This window comes from Euprymna scolopes, chromosome 19 (genome assembly GCF_053919585.1).
Source record: "Euprymna scolopes isolate OS-2025 chromosome 19, ASM5391958v1, whole genome shotgun sequence".
In the NCBI taxonomy this organism is placed as follows: domain Eukaryota; kingdom Metazoa; phylum Mollusca; class Cephalopoda; order Sepiida; family Sepiolidae; genus Euprymna; species Euprymna scolopes.
Genome location: NC_136500.1, coordinates 49984100 through 50006233, shown reverse-complemented (window position 1 = coordinate 50006233; position 22134 = coordinate 49984100). Strand labels below are relative to the sequence as shown.

The 22134-nt window shown below is 31.7% G+C and overlaps 1 protein-coding gene across 2 annotated transcripts in view; it reads right to left on the bottom strand.

Annotated features, from left to right (window-relative positions):
- Positions 1 to 302: 302 nt before the first annotated feature.
- The window catches only part of LOC145303570 (puromycin-sensitive aminopeptidase-like), an 82448-nt gene continuing 60616 nt past the window's right edge, over positions 303 to 22134 (bottom strand). For both annotated transcript variants that reach the window (XM_080145083.1, XM_080145084.1), the window contains 9 exons: positions 19017 to 19150; positions 15244 to 15378; positions 13294 to 13513; positions 12273 to 12415; positions 10029 to 10085; positions 4800 to 4907; positions 2301 to 2453; positions 1167 to 1214; positions 303 to 556 (listed from right to left, as the gene is read on the bottom strand). In XM_080145083.1, coding sequence (XP_080001209.1) covers positions 410 to 556; positions 1167 to 1214; positions 2301 to 2453; positions 4800 to 4907; positions 10029 to 10085; positions 12273 to 12415; positions 13294 to 13513; positions 15244 to 15378; positions 19017 to 19150 — 1145 coding nt within the window. In that variant the 3' untranslated portion in view covers positions 303 to 409. The remainder of the gene's footprint in view (positions 557 to 1166; positions 1215 to 2300; positions 2454 to 4799; positions 4908 to 10028; positions 10086 to 12272; positions 12416 to 13293; positions 13514 to 15243; positions 15379 to 19016; positions 19151 to 22134) is intronic.

Genomic DNA, 22134 nt, shown 5'->3' with positions numbered 1-22134 from the left:
ACTCAAAATTTAATTTTCTTTATAAAAATTAAACTATTTGATCAATTTACATGATTTTTGGAATATATTTTTTGTTTCGTCAAGGGTTACATAAAGCATAGTTTTTTTTTTTTTTATTCTTTCAACATAGAAGAAATTCTTGACAAGAACCATATAATTTTTTTCTTCAATTTTTTTTGTCCATCTTAGTAGTTGGTATCGAACTGAAAACCTTTAAATGAAGAGACACCTTCAATCAAATAACAATACGCAAAAACCGACAAACATTAAACGAGAGAGAATAGGAAAGAAAAAAACACAAGTTTTTACACTGGGCAGATGTTTTTTGATCACTTGCTTTTATTATATCCAAAATGTGGCAGTTGGGTTAGAAGCAGTCATCAGATTTATACCACCAGTATCAACACCACTACTGCTGTTGCTGAACTTGTGATTTTAAAAACTCCCCAACTTCCTTTGCTTCAGTCTCCATCCATTTACAGTTAAGCCTGATATTTTCACACGATTGTTGGATGTTACGAGTGGCTGAAGCAGCTGGATGAGCGGCAAAAAATTCCTAGAAAAAAAAAAAAAAAAAAAAAAAAAAAAAGGCAGTAAAGATTAAAACATTATTTCTTGATTAAAATTTGAACACAAAATTATCTGAAATACAAGTTAACAAAAAAAAAATTAAAAAAAAAGAAAAGATAATTGGAGGAATTGTGATTTTAGTAATGACATACTTTTGGTTACAGACAGACACAAACTTGATTTTTTTAAAACTGGGGCGGGGGTGGGGTGGGGGGTCACTACTTATCAAGGCCCAAACGCAACTTAAGGGGGTTAAGGAGTGTCAGATTGCTGGTGAGACAACACCATGATTGGTAATGGTGGAACTTTGGTAGGATTTAATTATTTAATAGAATGGATCAACAAGACAATATTTACATTAGGTTACAAAATGACTGTTATAGTCAGCTGGGAAGCAGCCATGCGATATTGTGTTCAACAAACAAGTAGTTCTAGGAAAGAAATTTTGTTTGTGGAATTTTACATAATGTTCTGGAAGCCATATGACAATTTTTTTTTTTTTTTTTATTAAAAGTAAAGTTTATGTTGGTGTAAAAAAAAAAAAGAAAATGCTGCAACATTAACCAATATTTTAATTAATTAAAAAAAATGCTTACTTCAACTTCTTTCGCCATTTCTTCTGTCACAAAATTTTCAGTTGTTAGCTACAAAAAAAAAAAAAAAAAAAAAAAAAAAAAAAAGAAATTAATAGCAGGTACAACCTGAATGAAAAGATTTTCTTTTTAAAAAAATCAGGTTCACTCCAAACAAGGCAGGTTACCATAGAGACATGAAGAGCTACTGTGAATTAGAGAACATGTCTACATGACATTCTAAGTAGGAAGTTGAGTAGCAAGATGTCCATTCACATTACAGTTAAATTTCTGCATGTTCATACAGTCAGGGAAGGAGGTCATAAGAAGGTAATTCCAAAGTTTAACAATATGAATGAAAAAACTTTCAGAATAGAAGACTCTAGCAGTGAAGGGGTGGGACTTTGCTGCTTGTCTAGTTAGTCGTGTTGAGGGGTATTTATGGTGAGAGGGCACCAGTGGTGAGAGTTTATCAGAGCACATTCAATCAAATGCACAGGGATGCAATATTGTGACGATGGGATAGAGGTTGGAGCTTGGTTAACAGTGTGGAATCAATTAGAGACTTTTTTGTTCAATAGAGATCTACCAGATTATAAAAAAATCAATATTTAAATATTTGTAGGAGGGCTCAGTTTCTAGTGAAGTTAAGAAATAAAAAACATCTTAAACTGAAAAGTTTAAAATGAAATATGTCATTTCGTAGAAAAAGACATGAAATGTAATTGAAAATAAAAATAAAATTCATCCAAAATTTGTGAACGATTTGTCAGCTTTAGCAAAAAGTTTTTTTGATATTCAAATAGATGGGCAAAATATAATTTATACTTTCTCAAAATCACATTGTTTGTTAGAATGACGTCACTGGTTTTAAATAAAATTTATTTTTGTCTGTTTTAATTCTTATAAAGTTTCGCACCTTCATTTATCTAAGTTTGCGTATTTAAAAGTAATCCATTCCAATAAGCATTCTAGCCTGAAGATTTCCCATGGGGATAAAACAAGATTCTGAGTAGCCGAATTGCTATATATTTTCATCAATTATCTGTATAGAATTTATATGCCCACTAAACAGTTTACTATAGCAATGTAACATTAACATAAGAAAACAATAAAAGACCAGTATAATTTCTGTTTGATTAGAAAGATTGAATTTACCTTAAGTAGCCGTGCAATCAAAGCACCTCCTTGGTAACGTTGGTAAAACAAGTCCCAATGTTCCTTAACAAAATTCCAGGCCATTTCACGACCTTTGACAGTGCCTGTCACACCTGCCACCACAAAGACTGTATCTTGTGAGCGAACTTTGTCCTGAACATTAAAGAAAGAGAGATTAAAAATATACCAATTCTGATGAAATAAACCATATTTTTTTAAGACATAAATGTAAAAGGTTAAATGTCAGTTTATGGTAAGCAGCTGGAAAAAGCTGATACAAAAACTGGCAGACAATAAATTTAAAAAAAAAAACAAAAAAAAACTTTAACACAAGACTTACTGTAAGTTGAATTATATGAAAGAAATTGCTTTTCAAGAAGAGTATATTAAAAAATTCTGTTTCAAGTATATTAAAAAAAATTTTTCTTTTCAAGAAAAGTATAAAATTTTTTCCAACAAATGTTTCAAAGAAAAAGTCTTTTTTTTTTAAAGTCGAAAACATGGAAACTGTAAATATTAAATTTTTTTTTCTTTTTTTCATGAAAAAAAAAAAAAAAAAAAAAGAATCTAATTTTTTTTTTTTAAACGACGAAAACAATTTTTTTTTTTCATGGAAACAACTATGATAAAAGCCAATTTTTTTCAAGAATATCAGATGAGGGTCTTTTTTTCCCTTATTAAAAAAAAACAGATGATCGGCTAATTGCATCGGTTTTTTCCAGCAACATACCGTAAACTAGCAGATATAATCGTGATCTTAGGTCAGGTTCTGAATCATTGAATCAGTATAAAAAATAACATAGAACACTGTCTTTGTAGTTGATATTTCCATTTTTAAAGACAACATTAAGTAGTTTAAAATATAAAAACAATACAATGAAAACAGTTTCTGTTGAATTTAAGGAAGAATTTATTTGATACTTTCTCTTGCATAAAATAAATAACAATTTTGCACTAATAAAAATGCAGTCAGCAAAAAAGACTAGTGCTTGCTAAAATGGTCGACAGATTGATTTTTTAAATATATTCTTGTAAGTAAAAATAATATTACTAAATTATGTCGAAAATAGTAATATATCTAAATACTATGAAAATTCATCAAGTAGAATATTTAACTTTTTTTTACTAAAAACACAATAGCAGTTTTTCTACTTGATAAAATTTTTGTAATATTTGAATATATTACTATTTTGGACATGGCAATGTAGTAATATTTTTTTGTTATGAAGACATTTAAAAACTTATCTGTCGACTATCTTAACAAGCACCAAGAAATTAAAAAAAAAAAAAAAAAAAAAATTATAACCCCCGCCCCCAAGTTACAAACAGGACATCTCCCCAGCCCTCCAGCCCTCAGAAAAGTTAAAAGAAAAAAAAAAAATAAATAAATAAAAAAAATAGAGAAGTTAGAAAAAGTAAAAAAAGGATATAAGTTATAAATAGGACCATCACTCTTGAAATGTTATGAAAATATAAATATATATATATAAAAAAAAAAAGTTGCAAAGGAGAGAAAAAAATCCATGTTTTAGTATAGTGTATAACTTCAAATACCAGGGTTCGTACAGATTTTCATTTTCAAAGTTTTTAAAGACTTTCCCCAGACAAAATTAAAATTTCCAAAACAAAATGATATATAAATAATTACATAATAAACCAAAAAACTTAACGGGGAAAAGTCATTTTCATCCATCTCTTTATTTCATGAATTAATTTTTAAGTTTACACAGTTATTTAAATGAAATTCTTTAATGCACAATAAAACGTGTCAACTATTTATAGCTTTTGTTTGTCTTGTGTTTAGTGCCAGCCATGTGTGATTTCAAAGTACTTTTCCACATTTTGCTCAAAACAAATGTCCTTTTACCTACTACACAACAATCAATATGCCTGTTGACAATCATATTTACATTTACTGACCCATTTATATTTGGCCAACCAAGCACGATTAAATGTTATTTTCCCCATTGTAGATGGGTCTATACTATAATCATTTTACTTTTAAATTTCCAGTATTGTGTATACATATTAGCATGAAACCGATGTTATAAGAAAAATATCAGGTAATTTCATGATAAAGGGACGTAACTCTTATATCCCAAATAATATGATGCAATTTTAGAAAATGTATTTCAGTTTTATTTTTATTAATATTTAAAAAATAATTGAATATCATTTATTTCAATTTTTTTTTTGATATTTCAACAAATTTTACTGGACATAATGATTTTCAAGGCCCTTTCAAGACATTTTCCAAATTTCAAGGATTTTTTAAGGTAATAATAGAAATGAGGCCATTTCAAGACAAAACTCAAACTTGTGCTAATCCTGAATACACAAAAGCCAATGGGGAAAAAAATGTTGGAGACAGAGTTACAATTTAAAAAAATAATAGGTGGCAAGAAAGAGAAAGAAAAATAAAAGGATAAATTGTTGAATCAATTTAATCAGTTAGTGAACAGAACAAAATATTACAAGTTGTAAAATGCTTAAACTTACGGAAATGGCAAATTCCAGGACTTGTTTGATAAGGTTTTCTTTTCTTACAGCTCCAATGGCTCGGCTGATACGAATCATTTCTTCTTGCAGTTCAGCTTGTTCATACAACTAAATGCCCATGAAAACGCACGAAAAAAAAAAAAAAAGGAAAAAGAAAAACTGATAAAATACAAAATACACAAAATCAAGAGGTCATGCAGCAATTTACACATGCAATGCTTCCGTTCAACAGACAATGGATACCTACTGTAAGGGTAGCTGTGCGTGTAATTGTGAGGCAAGGTTGCGCAATCCCTAACCACACCTCTCGGAGTCTAGTGGCAAGGAGAAATGCTAGATGCGGAGAAACAATGTTGAGATAAAGAAAGAGCACATACAGCACCTGGAATTTCCAAGTGGTCACCCATTTTAGTGCTGACCAAACTCAACATTGCTTAACTTCAGTAATCTAACTGGAACCAGTGCATCAGTGTGAATTATGCCATAATAGTGACCATAGTTGAAATCACACTAAACTTTAGAGCCAAAACGGAAGAGCCATTACTCAAAACAATGAGATATTATAAAAAGGCTGATTGGGAAGCTATCAGGGATCTCATCAGAGACTCTCCATAGCGAAATATCTTCTCACTTCCTGCCGAACAGTGCACACATGAAACCACTGAGTGGTTCAAAACAGCAATTGAAGCACATGTTCCCACGCGGAAGTTTTATAGCCAGCCCCACTCTCCCCAATGGTTTACTTCTACTTGTGCAGCTGCCATTGCTCAAAGGCTGCATGCGTACCGCAGATTTAACCGACATAAGTCCAGTTCAAACAGGCAGAAGTATATAGAGGCCAGAAATAACAGTAAGAAAGAAATAGTGACAGCTAAGAGAGAATTTACTGAAACCACCAAAAAATGCATCGAAGCACAGAAATTAGGAACCCGTGACTTCTGGAAAATCTACAACAGTGTAGTAAATAATGGGCACTCAACAATTCCCCCACTATCCAACAATCATGAGATTGTTTGCTCAGCAACCGAGAAGGCTAACATGCTTGCCAGTCGGTTCGCCTCCAACTCCACACTGGACCCTGTAAACCACCCCCTCCCTGACTTTCCTTTGCGGACAGACGCCACATTAGACGATCTGGAAATTACCCCTTCTCAGGTGCATGCTATCATAAAAAATCTTGACACTTCAAAAGCATGTGGACTTGATCTCATCCCGGCTGTGCTATTAAAAATGTGCTCTGTTGAAGTAGCGCCTGTTCTCTCCAAATTTTACAACAAATACCTTAATGAATCTTCCTTTCCTGCCTGCTGGAAAACTGCTTCTGTGGTACCAGTTTGCAAGAATTCTGGTGAAAGAACTGACCCAGTAAATTACTGTCCCATTAGCCTCCTCTTACTTTTTGCCAAAATATTTGAGTCTATTATTAACCAAGCTCTAGTCCATCACCTTACAGATGCTAAACTTCTGACCAACCAACAATATGGATTTAGGCAAACCCGTTCTACGGCTGACATCCTAACTGTAATATCTGAGCGTATATACCATTCACTGGACAAAGCAGGGGAGGGTAGAGCGGTAGCTCTAGATATATCTAAGGCTTTTGACAGGGTATGGCATGAAGGTCTTCTCAGGAAAATCAGATCATACGGTATCACTGGAAAAATCTTTAACATAATTAACTCCTTCTTAGATAAGAGAAAAATCCAGGTTGTCATCGATGGTCGTACATCTAAACAATATGATATAAATGCGGGAGTGCCCCATGGGTCTATCCTTGAACCTCTATTATTCATAATATTCATAAATGACTTCTCTGACAAAATTGTCTGTGAGATGAGTATATATGCTGATGACACCACACTCTATAACAGACACGACAGGAAAACAAATGAACACATATCTAGAGAAATGGCAAGAACACTAGAGGATGACCTCCAATCTGTAGTGGAATGGGGACAAAAATGGATGGTCACATTCAATGCTGCCAAGACTAAGCTTGTTTCCTTCAATAACTATAAGAAACCTTCTCTACCACCAATAGCAATGGCCAAAAACGCTTTATCTGAAAGTACATCTTTTAAACTCCTCGGCCTAACGCTCACAGGTAATATGAGTTGGAACAATTACATTGAGAGTATCGCCAGGAGTGCTGGGAAGAAGGTGGGTTCTCTCTACTGTGCTAGAAAGATACTAACGCTTGAAAGTATCCTATACCTCTATAAGGCCATCATTCGCCCATGTATGGAGCATTATTGTCATATTTGGGCTGGTGCATCTGCCACTAGTCTCTTGCTCCTAAACAAGGTTCAAAAGAGAGTCACCAATCTGGTAGGTCCTGAACTGTCATCTAAACTTCAGCCTCAGTCCCATCGATGAAACGTTGCATCCCTCTGCCTGTTCTACAAGTACTTTAACAGTGAATGCTCTGACGAACTGCAAGCACTTGTGCCCCCTCGACGTAAGTACCCCCGACAAGCTAGTAAGTCTCATCCCTTCACAGTAGAGATCCCTAGATGTAAGAGAGCCTTTTACTCCAGTAGTTTCTTCCCCAGAACCGCTGGACTTTGGAATTCCCTTCTGAGTTCCTGCTTCTGCAACTGTACTGACATGCAGAAGTTCAAGTGTAATGTGAACCAACATCTTGCTGCCCAACTCCCCACATAGTACCCCTGTAGCTTATGTCCCTGATAGTAGCCCCCTACAGCAAAGTGGCAATGTGCCTTGTTTGGAGTGAAAAAAAAAAAAAGTAGCGCTATGACAACAGCATATTCTTTTCATTACTTTGACTCTCGAGTATATATATGAAACAATTAGGCACAGTTAATCAACCGAGAACCACATCACACTATATAAAAGCATATAAGATATCAACGGATACTCACGAAAGAGTAAAAAAAAAATGAAAAGAATATGCTGTTGTCATAGCCCTAATAATTACATATGCATTGTGCTAAAAGATCATGTACAATTATTAAAATTATATGCCAGGTATGGTTCGTGTGTCTCGGTTTCTCCCTTCTATGTAACATATATTTATTTTATTTTTATTCTTAGCATTAATTCATTGAAATGAATAACTTAAAAAAAAATCCTATTAAATAATTGCACAAATAAATATGTCTGGTGAAAAGCGAAACTTTATTCGTATTTCGATTCGTCAAACTACTGTTCTCATCTTCAGTGCTATTTCCACAACTGTCCGGACGATCTAATTGCCAACCTTCTTCAGATGTATCTTGTCAAACTCTGAAATCTGCACAGAATTTTCAATGGAATCCTTTATTTAATTCACAAGCTCTCATTCTGTCAGCCATGACTGGGTAGAAGTCATACGTAATTCATAATTGTACTTTGAGTGTCACCCCGCCCTGAGGATTGAACCATCAACCTCCAGAAGGGTAACTTACAACTTACTTTATGGCGACTATTCCAAATTCACGACCATATGCTCGAGTTATCTCCCTTTTATTCAGAGAGTTTCTCACGATAACAGCCTCCGATAAATGTGGATTTAAGGCACGTAAATAAAAAAAAAAAAGATAATTGAAAATATTTAATTATTAAGAATATATATTTTTAAATAATAATAATCAAGCTTTTTATGATTTCATTTAAGTCTTTAGGTCTAATAATGAGTTTTACTTAAAATAATACAACTTACTACGGTTTTATTTTAGTCCAATAATTTAAGCACAGCCTCTATGGATATGGGTTCAAAAAGTCTTCAGTCACTGTAGATGATAGCATCATCAAACTATTGTTTATATAAAATAAATTTTTTTTTTTTGTTTTTACAATTTCTATCTTCATTTCAAAACAATTATTTTTCACCTAAATAGAAATGTTTTCTGTTGATTATGCAATTATGTTGAAAATAAAAGATGGTCGAAAGGAAAGTAAACATTTCTTTTAAAATACAGTTCAATATAATTTAAAAAATTGCTTGGTTCTTATCCAGAATTCCCCATATATTTAAAAAAAAAAGAAAAAAAAAAAAAAGAAATAAACAGAACTCTGCATGATGTACATATCCGTGACGAAAATATCATATTTCAAAAATCAGGTAAAATTGAGCAAGTATTTTTATTTTTTATATATATATAAAAAAAAATAAAATTTTATGAGTAGAGTTAATATTTTCCCTGCCATTCTGAAAAAACATGTCAAGAAATATAGGAAGATAACTCAACAATAATTCGTGTTTGCTAGATTTATGTTGTAATGCCTACAAATTCCCATTAACAACTTAAAAATGATTTTTTTTATAAAAATAAAATTACTCGATCAATTTGTGGCTTTTGGAATATGATAATTTCATTTCGTCATGGATACATACATCATAAAAACTTTTCTTTATTTCTGATTTTTTAATACAGGGGATTGCTGTACAAGAACCCATTATTTTGAGATTATAAATCAATGTATGTTGATAACCTATGTAACGCTCTACAAAACCAAAGGGAGATAACTCAGGTGTACACTGATAAATTTGGAATAGCTGCCATCAAGTAAAACAGTTTTTTTTTTACCACATTCTTTTCTTTTATTACAGAGTGCTGACAATTATTAGCTTGAAATTTTAAATGGTTGATGCATATCTTTTTTTATTACTTTCATTGTCATGAAAGTCTTCATGAAAACAGTTGCAACATTTCCATTCTTTTTAATGTTTTAAGAATAAATGAAACTCTATAAAAGAAATGCAGAGTTCAACTTGGAATCTTCACTAAAGATACATACAAGTTTCCAGACTTTTTCTGTGCACGCACGAGGATGGTAGAAATTGAAAGATTCAGAATTTGACTACGAAGTGATATCAGAAAGAAAAATGCATGATAAACAATTTGTCGTTGAAGGTGACATCACACCAACCCACTCCTTCACTGAGAGTCACATGTTGATCAATACATCTGCGTTTTGAGTAGGTAGTCAAACCCTGGATCAACCAGGTAGCTTCACATAGATAAGTTGAGCAGTAAGACTCAATGCCTAGACATCAAGCTGAAAAAAACATGTTTGGATGTCAAAATATTTTGTCAATCACATTTCACCTATCAGTTCGTTTGACTGCAAACCTCTTGGATTCTTTATATGGGGGATGTGAGGAGACAAGACGCTAACAGATTTTACTGCAACATAAAGCATCAGCTAAAAAACAAAACTAAGAATTCAACTAAAAAGTGGATAATTTTTTTTTTTTTTTTAAATCAAGTAAAACAGAAATCTTACATCTAACATGGATTTCAAAACATCTTCATCTCCATGACTAAGAACCGTCAGATAAACCTGAAAAGAAAAAGTAAAATTAAAAAAGTAATATCAAATGGTAAAAAATTAGGTGAAAGTTATTTCATGGCATTACAACATCTTTTAATTTAATAATGAAACAGAATCATTATTGGAAACGATTCACTATGTCAAGGTGGTTCAATCATGTCAATCACCAAAAGGACTCTCATACCTCAGCGATAACAGTAAGTACTCTCGCAAAAAGCATGAGGAACAATGCACTGACAGGTAGACAATCCAGCATAATTATAAATCTTATGTGTTCAAAATGTGCCATATCTTCATCCTCAAGTGACAAACATTAGGAGGTAAGGTTCTAGAAATTTGGCAGAAATCAGGTTTTTCTGATTTAAAACGGAAAAGGAATTCCTGAGTGCAGAAGGAAAGAATGAAGCTGAAAGAATCAGCTCTGATGAAGCAGTCTAAAGCACATAAGCATCGTGATACAAAGGTTCTTTTTCTCCCCAGCCTTAAAGAATAAGAGATGGCTCCTTATGTCCTCAGAAAATACAATGCTTGTCCATACCTATAACCCCTCTCCCGTCTTAAAAAAAAACACAAAAAAAAACATACATTACAATGTACATATCCATGATGAAACAAAAATATATTCAAAAATTCATGTAAATTGGTCAAGCAGTTTTATTTTTATCGAGAAAATCGTTTTAAAGCAAATTTGACGTTTTTTAATATCCTCTCCCCACAGCAATGTAAAAGATTTAATTATTTGGAATTATCTCCCTGGTCCTGGAAAAAAAAAAAAAAAAAAAAAAGAACAAAAAGGTGTTGAGACATTAATCATGGCCATCATCATCTACTAAATAAATCTCAAACATCTGTGTGTGTGTGTTTGTATGTCAGCTAAAAACTTTCATCAGTTGTATTGTTGCAGCATGACCATGGTATTGTAAGAAAGAGCTATCTCTCAGACAAGTAATATCAAAAAATTAGAAAAAAAAAATGATCATTTCATGCAGAAATGTTTTATTATGTAATAATCTTCGATACTGAGTGTTAAACACACATGCAAGTTTCTAACTTTCTTTTTAAATAGATAAATTTGCAATGTGATAACATTGTTCGCATCTTAGTCCTATGGATAGTGTGCTCACTTATGGTCTTATGCTTTGCGAGTTCGCGCCCGGCACGCGTCATTTCTTTTTCTTTAAAAAATTTTGTTTTCGGTTTCGCTTCTGGCTGATGACACCAAAGTTCAAGTTTTTCTTTAAACAACCGAACAAGCTGAAAATTGTGATTAGTGGGGGTTTATATATAAACAAATGTGTTATATAGTTGTCTATGTAATGAGTTATAACGGTTTAGTTGTGTCGTCTAACATTCATGTATTTTCATGTCTTTGAATGTGCATAACGTGTATGACAGCATCTCTATTGATCGTCTAGTAATGTTTGTTGCGTTTATCTACAGTTTGCTGTTGGTGTTCATAAGTGTTCATATATGCGAGAGTGTTTGTGATCGTCAAGTCCATAATGTTTCATGATATTTTTGATGTGGTCATAACATGTTTTTAAGGACATACATAAACACGGACAATACAAACCGACAAAACGCAGTTCTCTGGAGAAACATATCTTGTCCATCTTTTGTCTTGTTTTGATGGATCTTGGAAGCTAAATAAAGATTCATCTCAAAGAATCGACTAGAAGTTTCGGGTTGTATTTTCAGTAACTTTTATTTCCAGAATGTTTCCTCACGTGGAATGTTGCATGCTTGTCCTAAGTTCTACATTCGACATTGTCCCAACAGCTTTCTCAGAGTTCAGAGTTATTCATTACGACATGTTGCCAACTCATCTGTTCCTCTAAAAGTCAACTTTCCTATAGACTAAAGTCTACGTGTATATAAAAATAACTCCCTTTACAATTACATCATTACTCACATATCTAAAAAAAATCATCACCTGATGCTTTATCATGTAATCTATTTATCATTTCCGTCAGCTAAAATTTCTGATTCAGTTAACTAAAAATTCCACTTCCATCAAGTTAACATTTCTATTTATTGTAAAATATTTAGCATAAATATTGTTTTATTATAAATACCTTTGATAACAGTCTGTTATTCAAACATTTCTTTTTGTTATCAAAATATTTTGACTAACTAAACACTGACAATCCCCCACAATCAGGCTATCCAAACAAAGAGTTTGAAATAGAAACTTACTGGAGTTTTCAAATCAGCCGGAAGAAGCTTTTCTCCAGATAAATGCAGTTTGAATCTTTCGCGTGCTTCTTTCAGGACAGTTTCATCACCATAACGACCCATACGACACAAGACGAGATCTCTTAAGAGAGTTGTTAAATGATCTGAAAATACATCAAACGTAAAAAGATAACAGAAAACAAGCATGGAATAAAACAAAAAGGACAAAAAATTCATAAAGTAATCAAATTGTTCTTTTGAATGGATTTCTAATTTTAAAGCATAGCTGCACCACAAAGAATTTTAATTTTTTACACTTTTTTTTTATTTTTTTATTTTGTTGAAGCTAAGGATGGACCATCCTACCTCCTTAAAAAAAAAAATGAACAGAATATTATAAATTTTGACTTTTGCACATATCTTCACATTTTGTTAATTGCGTTTTACATGTTAATCCTTGTTTGGCCATTTTATCAAAAATAATATCAAAATATCAGATTCTAAAAGGGAAAATATCACATCCAAATGACAAGCAATATGGAACACCTTATCTCAAAACAAGTCCTCAACCCTAAAATCAACAGTTTAGACCATTCTTGTAATGACTTTTTCCCTGCTGATTGTGGTGTAAAGTTTATTCTGTGCAGTTCTAGGAGGTCCATCCTCTCAAGTTTTGCCTTCTTTCTTTGAGAAGAGGTTAGTTTATTGCTAATCATGAGGTGTCTCTACTGGAGGAACTGCTGAGGGGGTTACCCAGGCATCTTTTGCAGGACCAGATTGTTCCTCCTCAGGAATGCTGACTTTTCAGTTCCACTGACCGACCCTAGTGTCACGTTTCTCGCAGTACAAGAGAAATAAATCAATAGTCGCAACAGAAAGCTTTTGCAGAATTGAAAAACATGAAAAAAAATTCAGTACTGCTCATATTCAAACATAAAAAGGACAAAAACTTAGATGACCAATCCAGCCAACACCACGGAAAGGTTCAGATGCAAAATAAAAGTAACCAACAATTACTAAAACGATACCAGACAGAACTTACTTTCATCTTTTGTGGCATTCCAACCAACTTTGTTGACAATTTTTTCAAACAGTGTACGTGCAAAAGCTTTATATTCTTCATAATAGTCTGTGTATTGTAACAACAAAGCAATGTTGGAAAGGTTCCTCGCAAGGTCGTTCCATACTGTATAATTGTCCTCGTTAATATAGGCATGCACCAGCTTCAAGACTTCAACTGTAGGTACCATTCCCGCACGTGACTAAAGGAAATTAAAAAAAAAAAAAGGGTGCATATTTAGAATTACACTGATTAAAAAAAAAAAAAAAAAAAAAAAAAAAAACTGAAAATTTTTTATGGTGTACATAGTCATTATGTAACAAAGATGTTATATTCCAAAAATCATGTAAATTAATCAAGTAGTTTGTTTTTTATTTAAGAAAAATCAATTTTATGATAAAAAACAAACTATTTGATTAATTTACATGGCAGATAAATAGAGGGGATTATGTCCCCCCCCCTCCACCTCACTCTAGGGGCAGTGAGATGCTTCATATCCAGGATGGTACAGCGATCACTAATCTGGTAGTGTTTTGTACAGTGGAAAGAACATTTTAACAAGCTGTTCAATCACCTGCCTTCAACGACAGATGTTAATGCCAAGCCGAGCTGATAAGCATATCAATCAAAACAGTCCCCTATTATCAAATTTTTCAACCAGTGTTTCGCTAACTAATCCAGTTTACAAATGCCATTTTGGAATTTTAAGCAGATGGGAGATGTGATAGAGATAATTTTTTGTTAAGATTACACAGCAAAATGAAGTTCGGTTATAAAAATTGGGGTAAAAAAAAAAAAAAAAAAAAAAATTTTTTTTTTTTTTTAACACATCACTCAAAATGTCTTGGACCGGACATATAGATGGCAACACAAAAAAAATTCTATATGCAAAGATATGAGTGGATGGGTGGCAAAGAAATTCCCAGAAATTTTATATGTTAATGCAGAGAATAAAATGCACAAGTCTATTAACAAACTAAAATGCACAAGTCTATTAACAAACTAAAATTCTCTCTCCTCTGATCTCGAGCGCGTGGTTCAATGGGGGAAGATGTGGCTAGTTACCTTTAATGCATCTAAAACCAAACTCCTATCCTTACATCATCAACGCTCTGATCCCCAGCTGGCATCAATTGTGATGGATGGCTCTCGTCTGGGTGAGGCCCCGTGTTTTGACAAGCTTCTGGGTTTGACCTTTACTCCTGATCTGAAATGGAACACGTACATCAAGTCTGTTGCCAAGGTCGCAGGAAAGATGGTGGGATCCTTCTACCGCTCCAGAAGATATCTCACTACTGATGCAATTCTCTATCTATATTAAAGCCAAGTACGGCCAAGGATGGAATACTGTTGCCATATCTGGGCAGGAGCTGCCAAAAACAGCCTATCATGCCTTGACAGAGTACAAAATAGACTTCGTGGTTTAGTGGGGGATGCCCTTTTCTCTACCCTGCAACCCCTCTCCCACAGAAGAGACGTTGCGAGCCTATCCTTGTTTTATCGTTATTTTCATGGCAGGTGCTCGTCTGAACTCCAATCTCTGGTCCCCCCTCGCCAAACTTTCACGAAAATCACCCGTCTAGCTGAATCCACTGTGAAAAATTTCCCCCACTCTATATCTGTGCCTAAATCAAAACGCGGATTTCATGAGCAAAGCTTCTTTCTTAGAACTGCACGCCTGTGGAACTCTGTTCCGTCTGCCTGCTTCCCTCCGGACTACAACTTGGATGTCTTTAAGTCTAATGTTAACAAATTCCTTATGAACCGCCCCCCCTAATTAAACACTTCATAAAATCTCCTCACTAACGTGATGTACTTGCAATAACCCTTATCCCTGAGTGGCTTCCGGGCCTTGATAAGTGGTGATCACTGTGTAAAAAAAAAAAAAAAAAAAAAAAAAAGAAAAAAAAAAATGAAAAATAAAATTCTTACCAAAGCAAAGAGGTCACTTTCTAGTGATAATCTGTCAGTAGGTGGAAGGCTCTTATCTTTGATCCCCGATAAAAGTGACTTGAGCATCTCCGAACTGTACTGAATGCGATACACTCCAATTGAGCCACAGTTTAACTGGGGAAAAACAAAATAATTTTAAATAGTTAAATAGTTTTTGAGCAATGTTAATACAGTTCGTGTGTATGTCAATTTCTACCTTTTTACCTTCTATTGCTTTATAGCTAGAAAAAAAAAAAAATTGTGAATTTGGCACTTCTGCAGTATATGGACGGCAGCCATTTTTTTTATTTTGGTGTGTTTCATTGAACTATCGCTAGGTGGTGCTTCTTGGTCAAAGAACAGGGGAACGATAACTCATAGTTTTTAGGAAATTCTTCAGAAAATTTATCTTAAAATGGATGTGAATTCCCTAAATATGCGTGATATTGTATTGTTGATGTCAGACACCCGGGAAACAATTGACTTTTTGCAGACTAATAGATTGTTGTCGGTGACGGAGCAGTGTCAATGTGAACAAAGTATAGCATTGCAAACCAACAACAGTAGTAGTGACGGATTTTGCTGGAGATGTTGCTTTAATTCGAAAAATGTTCCATTTAAATTATTAAATTGTTGTTGATCCTTCAACGTTGCTTTACTTCAAAAATGGTTTATTAAAATTTTTAATTTGTTTGAAAAAAAAAAAAAAAAAAAAAAAAAACAATCCTAGTTTATAAAAATCCAATGTTGCTTTCATTACAAAATTGTTTTATTAAAATTATATTTTCTCACTCAGACTTTTCAATAAATGTTTTTACAATTATTACATTTTTATCCAATAAATGTTTTTACAATTATATTACATTTTTATCCAATAAATGTTTTTACAATTATATTACATTTTTATCCAATAAATGTTTATACAATTATATTACATTTTTATCCAATAAATGTTTTTACAATTATATTACATTTTTATCCAATAAATGTTTTTACAATTATATTACATTTTTATCCAATAAATGTTTTTACAATTATATTACATTTTTATCCAATAAATGTTTTTACAATTATATTACATTTTTATCCAATAAATGTTTTTACAATTATATTACATTTTTATCCAATAAATGTTTTTACAATTATATTACATTTTTATCCAATAAATGTTTTTACAATTATATTACATTTTTATCCAATAAATGTTTTTACAATTATATTACATTTTTATCCAATAAATGTTTTTACAATTATATTACATTTTTATCCAATAAATGTTTTTACAATTATATTACATTTTTATCCAATAAATGTTTTTACAATTACATTTTTATCCAATAAATGTTTTTACAATTACATTTTTATCCAATAAATGTTTTTACAATTATATTACATTTTTATCCAATAAATGTTTTTACAATTATATTACATTTTTATCCAATAAATGTTTTTACAATTATATTACATTTTTATCCAATAAATGTTTTTACAATTATATTACATTTTTATCCAATAAATGTTTTTACAATTATATTACATTTTTATCCAATAAATGTTTTTACAATTATATTACATTTTTATCCAATAAATGTTTTTACAATTATATTACATTTTTATCCAATAAATGTTTTTACAATTACATTTTTATCCAATAAATGTTTTTACAATTACATTTTTATCCAATAAATGTTTTTACAATTATATTACATTTTTATCCAATAAATGTTTTTACAATTATATTACATTTTTATCCAATAAATGTTTTTACAATTATATTACATTTTTATCCAATAAATGTTTTTACAATTATATTACATTTTTATCCAATAAATGTTTTTACAATTACATTTTTATCCAATAAATGTTTTTACAATTATATTACATTTTTATCCAATAAATGTTTTTACAATTATATTACATTTTTATCCAATAAATGTTTTTACAATTACATTTTTATCCAATAAATGTTTTTACAATTATATTACATTTTTATCCAATAAATGTTTTTACAATTATATTATATTTTTATCCAATAAATGTTTTTACAATTATATTACATTTTTATCCAATAAATGTTTTTACAATTATATTACATTTTTATCCAATAAATGTTTTTACAATTATATTACATTTTTATCCAATAAATGTTTTTACAATTATATTTTTATCCAATAAATGTTTTTACAATTATATTTTTATCCAATAAATGTTTTTACAATTATATTACATTTTTATCCAATAAATGTTTTTACAATTATATTATATTTTTATCCAATAAATGTTTTTACAATTATATTACATTTTTATCCAATAAATGTTTTTACAATTATATTACATTTTTATCCAATAAATGTTTTTACAATTATATTACATTTTTATCCAATAAATGTTTTTACAATTATATTACATTTTTATCCAATAAATGTTTTTACAATTACATTACATTTTTATCCAATAAATGCTTTGGTTTTTAAAAAAGTCTTGTTTGTTACTTATTTGCTGTGGTATTTGACTAAGAAGAAATTGGAGTTATCGCCCCCTAACATTGCCGCCATCTGTCTACTGCAAAAGTGCTGTGAACTTTTGTATGAATTTGCACGAAAGAGCAAGTAACTATGTTTAATGTATTTATTAGTGAAAAACATTGGGAATTATGTTTTAAGTAAAATAATTAAGTTTGGATGAATGCATTTTATATCTACCTCTTTTGGGGATTATTAGAAAAAAAAAAGTCATTTAGTTTAAAGAAAATTTTTTTTAATGCCATTATGTTGATTTCTTTAAATAATAAAAAAAAAACATTTTAAAAAGAATTCTTTCGACTTGCATTCAAACTCGAATATTGACAGGTTAAAAACTACTGCATTAGTATGTGTACTCTGCCTATTCCTTTTCCGTCAAAACCAATCAAATATTTCTATTTACATACGAAGACAAACTCCCCCCGCCCCCCAAAAAACATTGCAACTTTTTAATGGTATATAAATTGAAAAACTATTTTCCTTATTTTATAAATAACTAACAGATGTACCTTGTGTTACCTGGTATTAAACATAACATTAAATTCCCGTTAAAAAAAAAAAAATAATAAAAATAATAATAAAAAAAAAAAAAAAAAGAAACAGACCTGTGCATGTGAATATTGTTTTTTCTAAACAGTTCATTTCTTGTAGGTAAAAAAAAAAAAAAAATTACTTGAGCTGAGATCAAAGACTAATAAAAGTGAATCAAGTACGATAACCATTAGGCCAGCTTGCCACAATCTTTAAAAAGTGTTTTCAAACCTACTTATTCTTAACATAAGGAAGCTGTCATGTGATGGATTCATTCATGCGCAGTCTTGGAATAATTGACAAACAGATAAAAATTCAATGACTCCCACGCACCCATTTTTAAAGTTTTACCGCTTAGCATCCATTTTTTCTGAATGAAAACTGATTAAAAAGTTTTCCACACGTTTGAATACCCTATATACCAAATTTCAAACCTCTAGATCAAAAAATTGTCGAGTTTATAGGTTGAGGTTGTCCTCACACACACACACATTCTCATCTTTATATATAAATAGATAATTGGGGTTTGTTTGCAAGTCAATTTCTAAAAGTCGTCCAACATATGCCAGTATGTAAAGCAGACATCAATCCGATGATGATGATGATTCATCGTAGTTTAACAATTATTTTCACAATTAAAGGCAATTTAAAAATATTACATTGTGCAGCATTAAAATAAAAGATTTCACAGCAAGTTTAATAATTGCATTAAGAACTCACCAAAACCCAATCATTTGGTTCCACGTCTTCCAAAATAACTTCCATGCTTTCTTTATCCATCAATATTTTCTTGCTCGGTTTATTTCCACTTGATGATGTGGAAATGTCAATTGGAATCATCCATTGTGATGTACCTAGAAATAAAATGTTTTTTTTTGTTTAAAAATCTATTAAATCAAATATTAAAAAATATATATATAAAGCCATTAAAGGTAGTCTATGTCTTACATAAATTGCAGTCAAATGGTGACAAAAATATTAGTACAAAAACACTTTGAGGTGTCATATCTTGTGAAAGGCAAAGGTTACATCTGTCAGTTTTGAATAATTTAGGTTGCGTTATTAAAACAAAACAATACTGAAAAGTTGTTCTTAATCAACTTTTAAAAGTGTGACTGTTGAGATGGGTTCACAAGTATAAAAAATAAAATCAAACGAAAGAAACAAAAAGAAAACAGATTTCAACATTTTCTGGAAATATTAGTTGCACTATGAGTGTGTGTGTGCGTGCGTGTGATGTTCTTTAGAAACTGTGTCCATCAGTTGGTGGATCAATTCATTATCCCATCTCCTCCAAGCTACGACCTGAGTTCGACCGTGTCCAACTGCAACAGCGTGTATGAGTGCATGGGGGAAAATATCTACAGGAGCTGTAGGGTAGCTGGCCTGTGAAGATGTAAGCAGCAGTAACCGAAAAAGCACATATGCAGATTAGGAAGCGTGTGCGGGTTTGCTTTACAAGGAAGAAAAAAAAAAAAGACACCATGTGGTTGAGGAGAAGAAAAGTTTGCACTAGAGAAGATGGATGTGTAAAGTTGGAGATGAGAAATGGCTGGCTATGACCAGCATGAGGAGGAGCAGAAAGAAAAACGCTAGCCAAGTGAGATGGACATGTGGCCCTGCAGTGGTGGCGAGAGACTTTTAAGCTGGTGTCAAGATGGCAGGGTTTTGTTAATTTCATGGCAGATGAAATGAACAGTTAAAAGAAAAAGTTTGGAAAGTAATGGTAATAAATGCCTTTTGTTAAAACAGAAAAAAAAGCTGAGTCGGATTTATTTTTGTTTGTTCCTTTTCAATGGTACCAAACGGCATAGGGGTCTAAGAGAGGTTTGAACACAATTCGAGCATAACAGCCACGTTACACAACTGGCAACTGTCATCGTTCATCGCAAATTGCTCCCAACCATCGTAGAACTCAGTCACTTCTAAAACTCTCTCTCTCTCTATATATATATATATATATTTTGTGTACAGAAAGTTGTTAGATGAGATAAGTCATTGGTACTGTCGGTTTCAAGCCCGATAATTAGGACCGTTTTAGATATCCATATCAAGCTCTCTTCAGCCAATACTCATCTCTTATCTATCTATATATATATATATATATATATATATATATATATAAAAGGCAAAATGTGTGTGTGTGTGTATGTTCGCTTTTTGTGTATGTCCGCAAAAGGCTTTTTTTCGCTTTGTTCTTACTCGGCTCGCTCATTCTTAAAACTTTTTATATCATGTCTAAATGATAATATCTATGAGTTAACAACAGGGGTCGCCTGTCTATTTAATTTGCCCGACTCTGAAAAGCTAACTATTCCACATTTCCGGATCGCTGCATGTTGCTTTCACTTCAGTATAAAAACAGCGAAACTGGATTCGAACCGGATGTAAACGTCACCGTCAACTATCCCGCAGTAAAACGATTTGACCTCATTAAAAATTGCTGAATAACGTTTGACATTCACTTTTAATCGCTCGTACATTGCTACTGTCGACGAAGTGCAGGTGTTCAGGCTTAGCCTATGGGCCTCAAGGCTCCAGGTTCGAGCCTACCTGTCACCAAGCCCCTCCCTCCCCCTTTTTTTTTTCATTTTTAAAATCGCTGTATTTTATCGTTTTTTTTTTTTAAATATTTAAACAGGGTTAAGTTTCTTCTTTAACACCCCCCCCCACAACACGCACACCTTCAAACACCCAGGCAACATCAGAAGAAAAGTACAAATGAGGAAGCAATAAAGGTATAAAGCTCTACCGATTAAGTCGAACTCAGTCTTTGGTTGAGAAAAAGAATCAAACAAAAAAAAAAAAAAAAAACAATTTCGCTTTTTCTGATTTATAAAAAAAAGCGTATGTTATACATCAAAATCTGTTTGCGTGTGTGTGTGGATTATGGTGATCTCAAAAACTTTAAGAAGTAATTGTAACATATTTCCATTCTATGTGCAAATGAAGACTCCGTAATATTATTGTACCACCTTTGGGGGAAAATATTTCAAAAATTTACATTTAAAATAAATTTGGCACAGTGCCATTAAGTGTGGGGAAAAATGAGTGCCGTTGCTTATCCTATAGCGATAATATCATCTCCGTCACCGCAATATCACATTTATACTCAGAGGCTGTCCTACTTAAGATATCCCCAAACTGATTGGAAATTTTATTGCTCATAAATATAAAATATTACACAAATTTCATTAGAATAAAATGGGAGTGGTAAAAAAAAAAAAAAAAAAGTCAATAAGATGCTTCCATCTTTTTTTCTAAATAACAGACTGTCCATTGTTTTTCTGGTTTGTTCAGAATCAATAACAAGCAGGTCAATCTTTAAATGGGAGTGGGATCTAATTGGGGAACAAAAGAAAAAGAAATTGGGGGTGGAATTAGGTGTTTGCAAGATGAATGCAATTTAAGGAAAAGATGAGGACAAAAAATTTAAAGTGGAAAGTCAGCATTTTGAAGGATTTTGACCTTAGCTTGAATGTCAAGAAAGTATTTAGAGTTTCATGTTCAACACAGCAACATCTGATGAAATTAAAAAAATTACATGGTTCTTGTCCCAAATTCTCCAGATATTAAAAACGAAAAGAAAAATCACAATAAACAAAAATATCATGTTCCAAAAATTATGTAAATTGATTAAGCAGTTTTATTTAAAAAACAAGGCAAAATTTTTTTTTAAACAATTAATCTTAAGTTTGGAATTGTTTTAAAAAATCTTTTTCAAAACAGTGGACGAGACAGCTGCTCTTCAGTTACTCATAAAATTTGATTTTTTTAATTTAAAAATAAAATTACTTGATCAATTCACGTGATATTTAGAGCATGATATTTTTGTTTC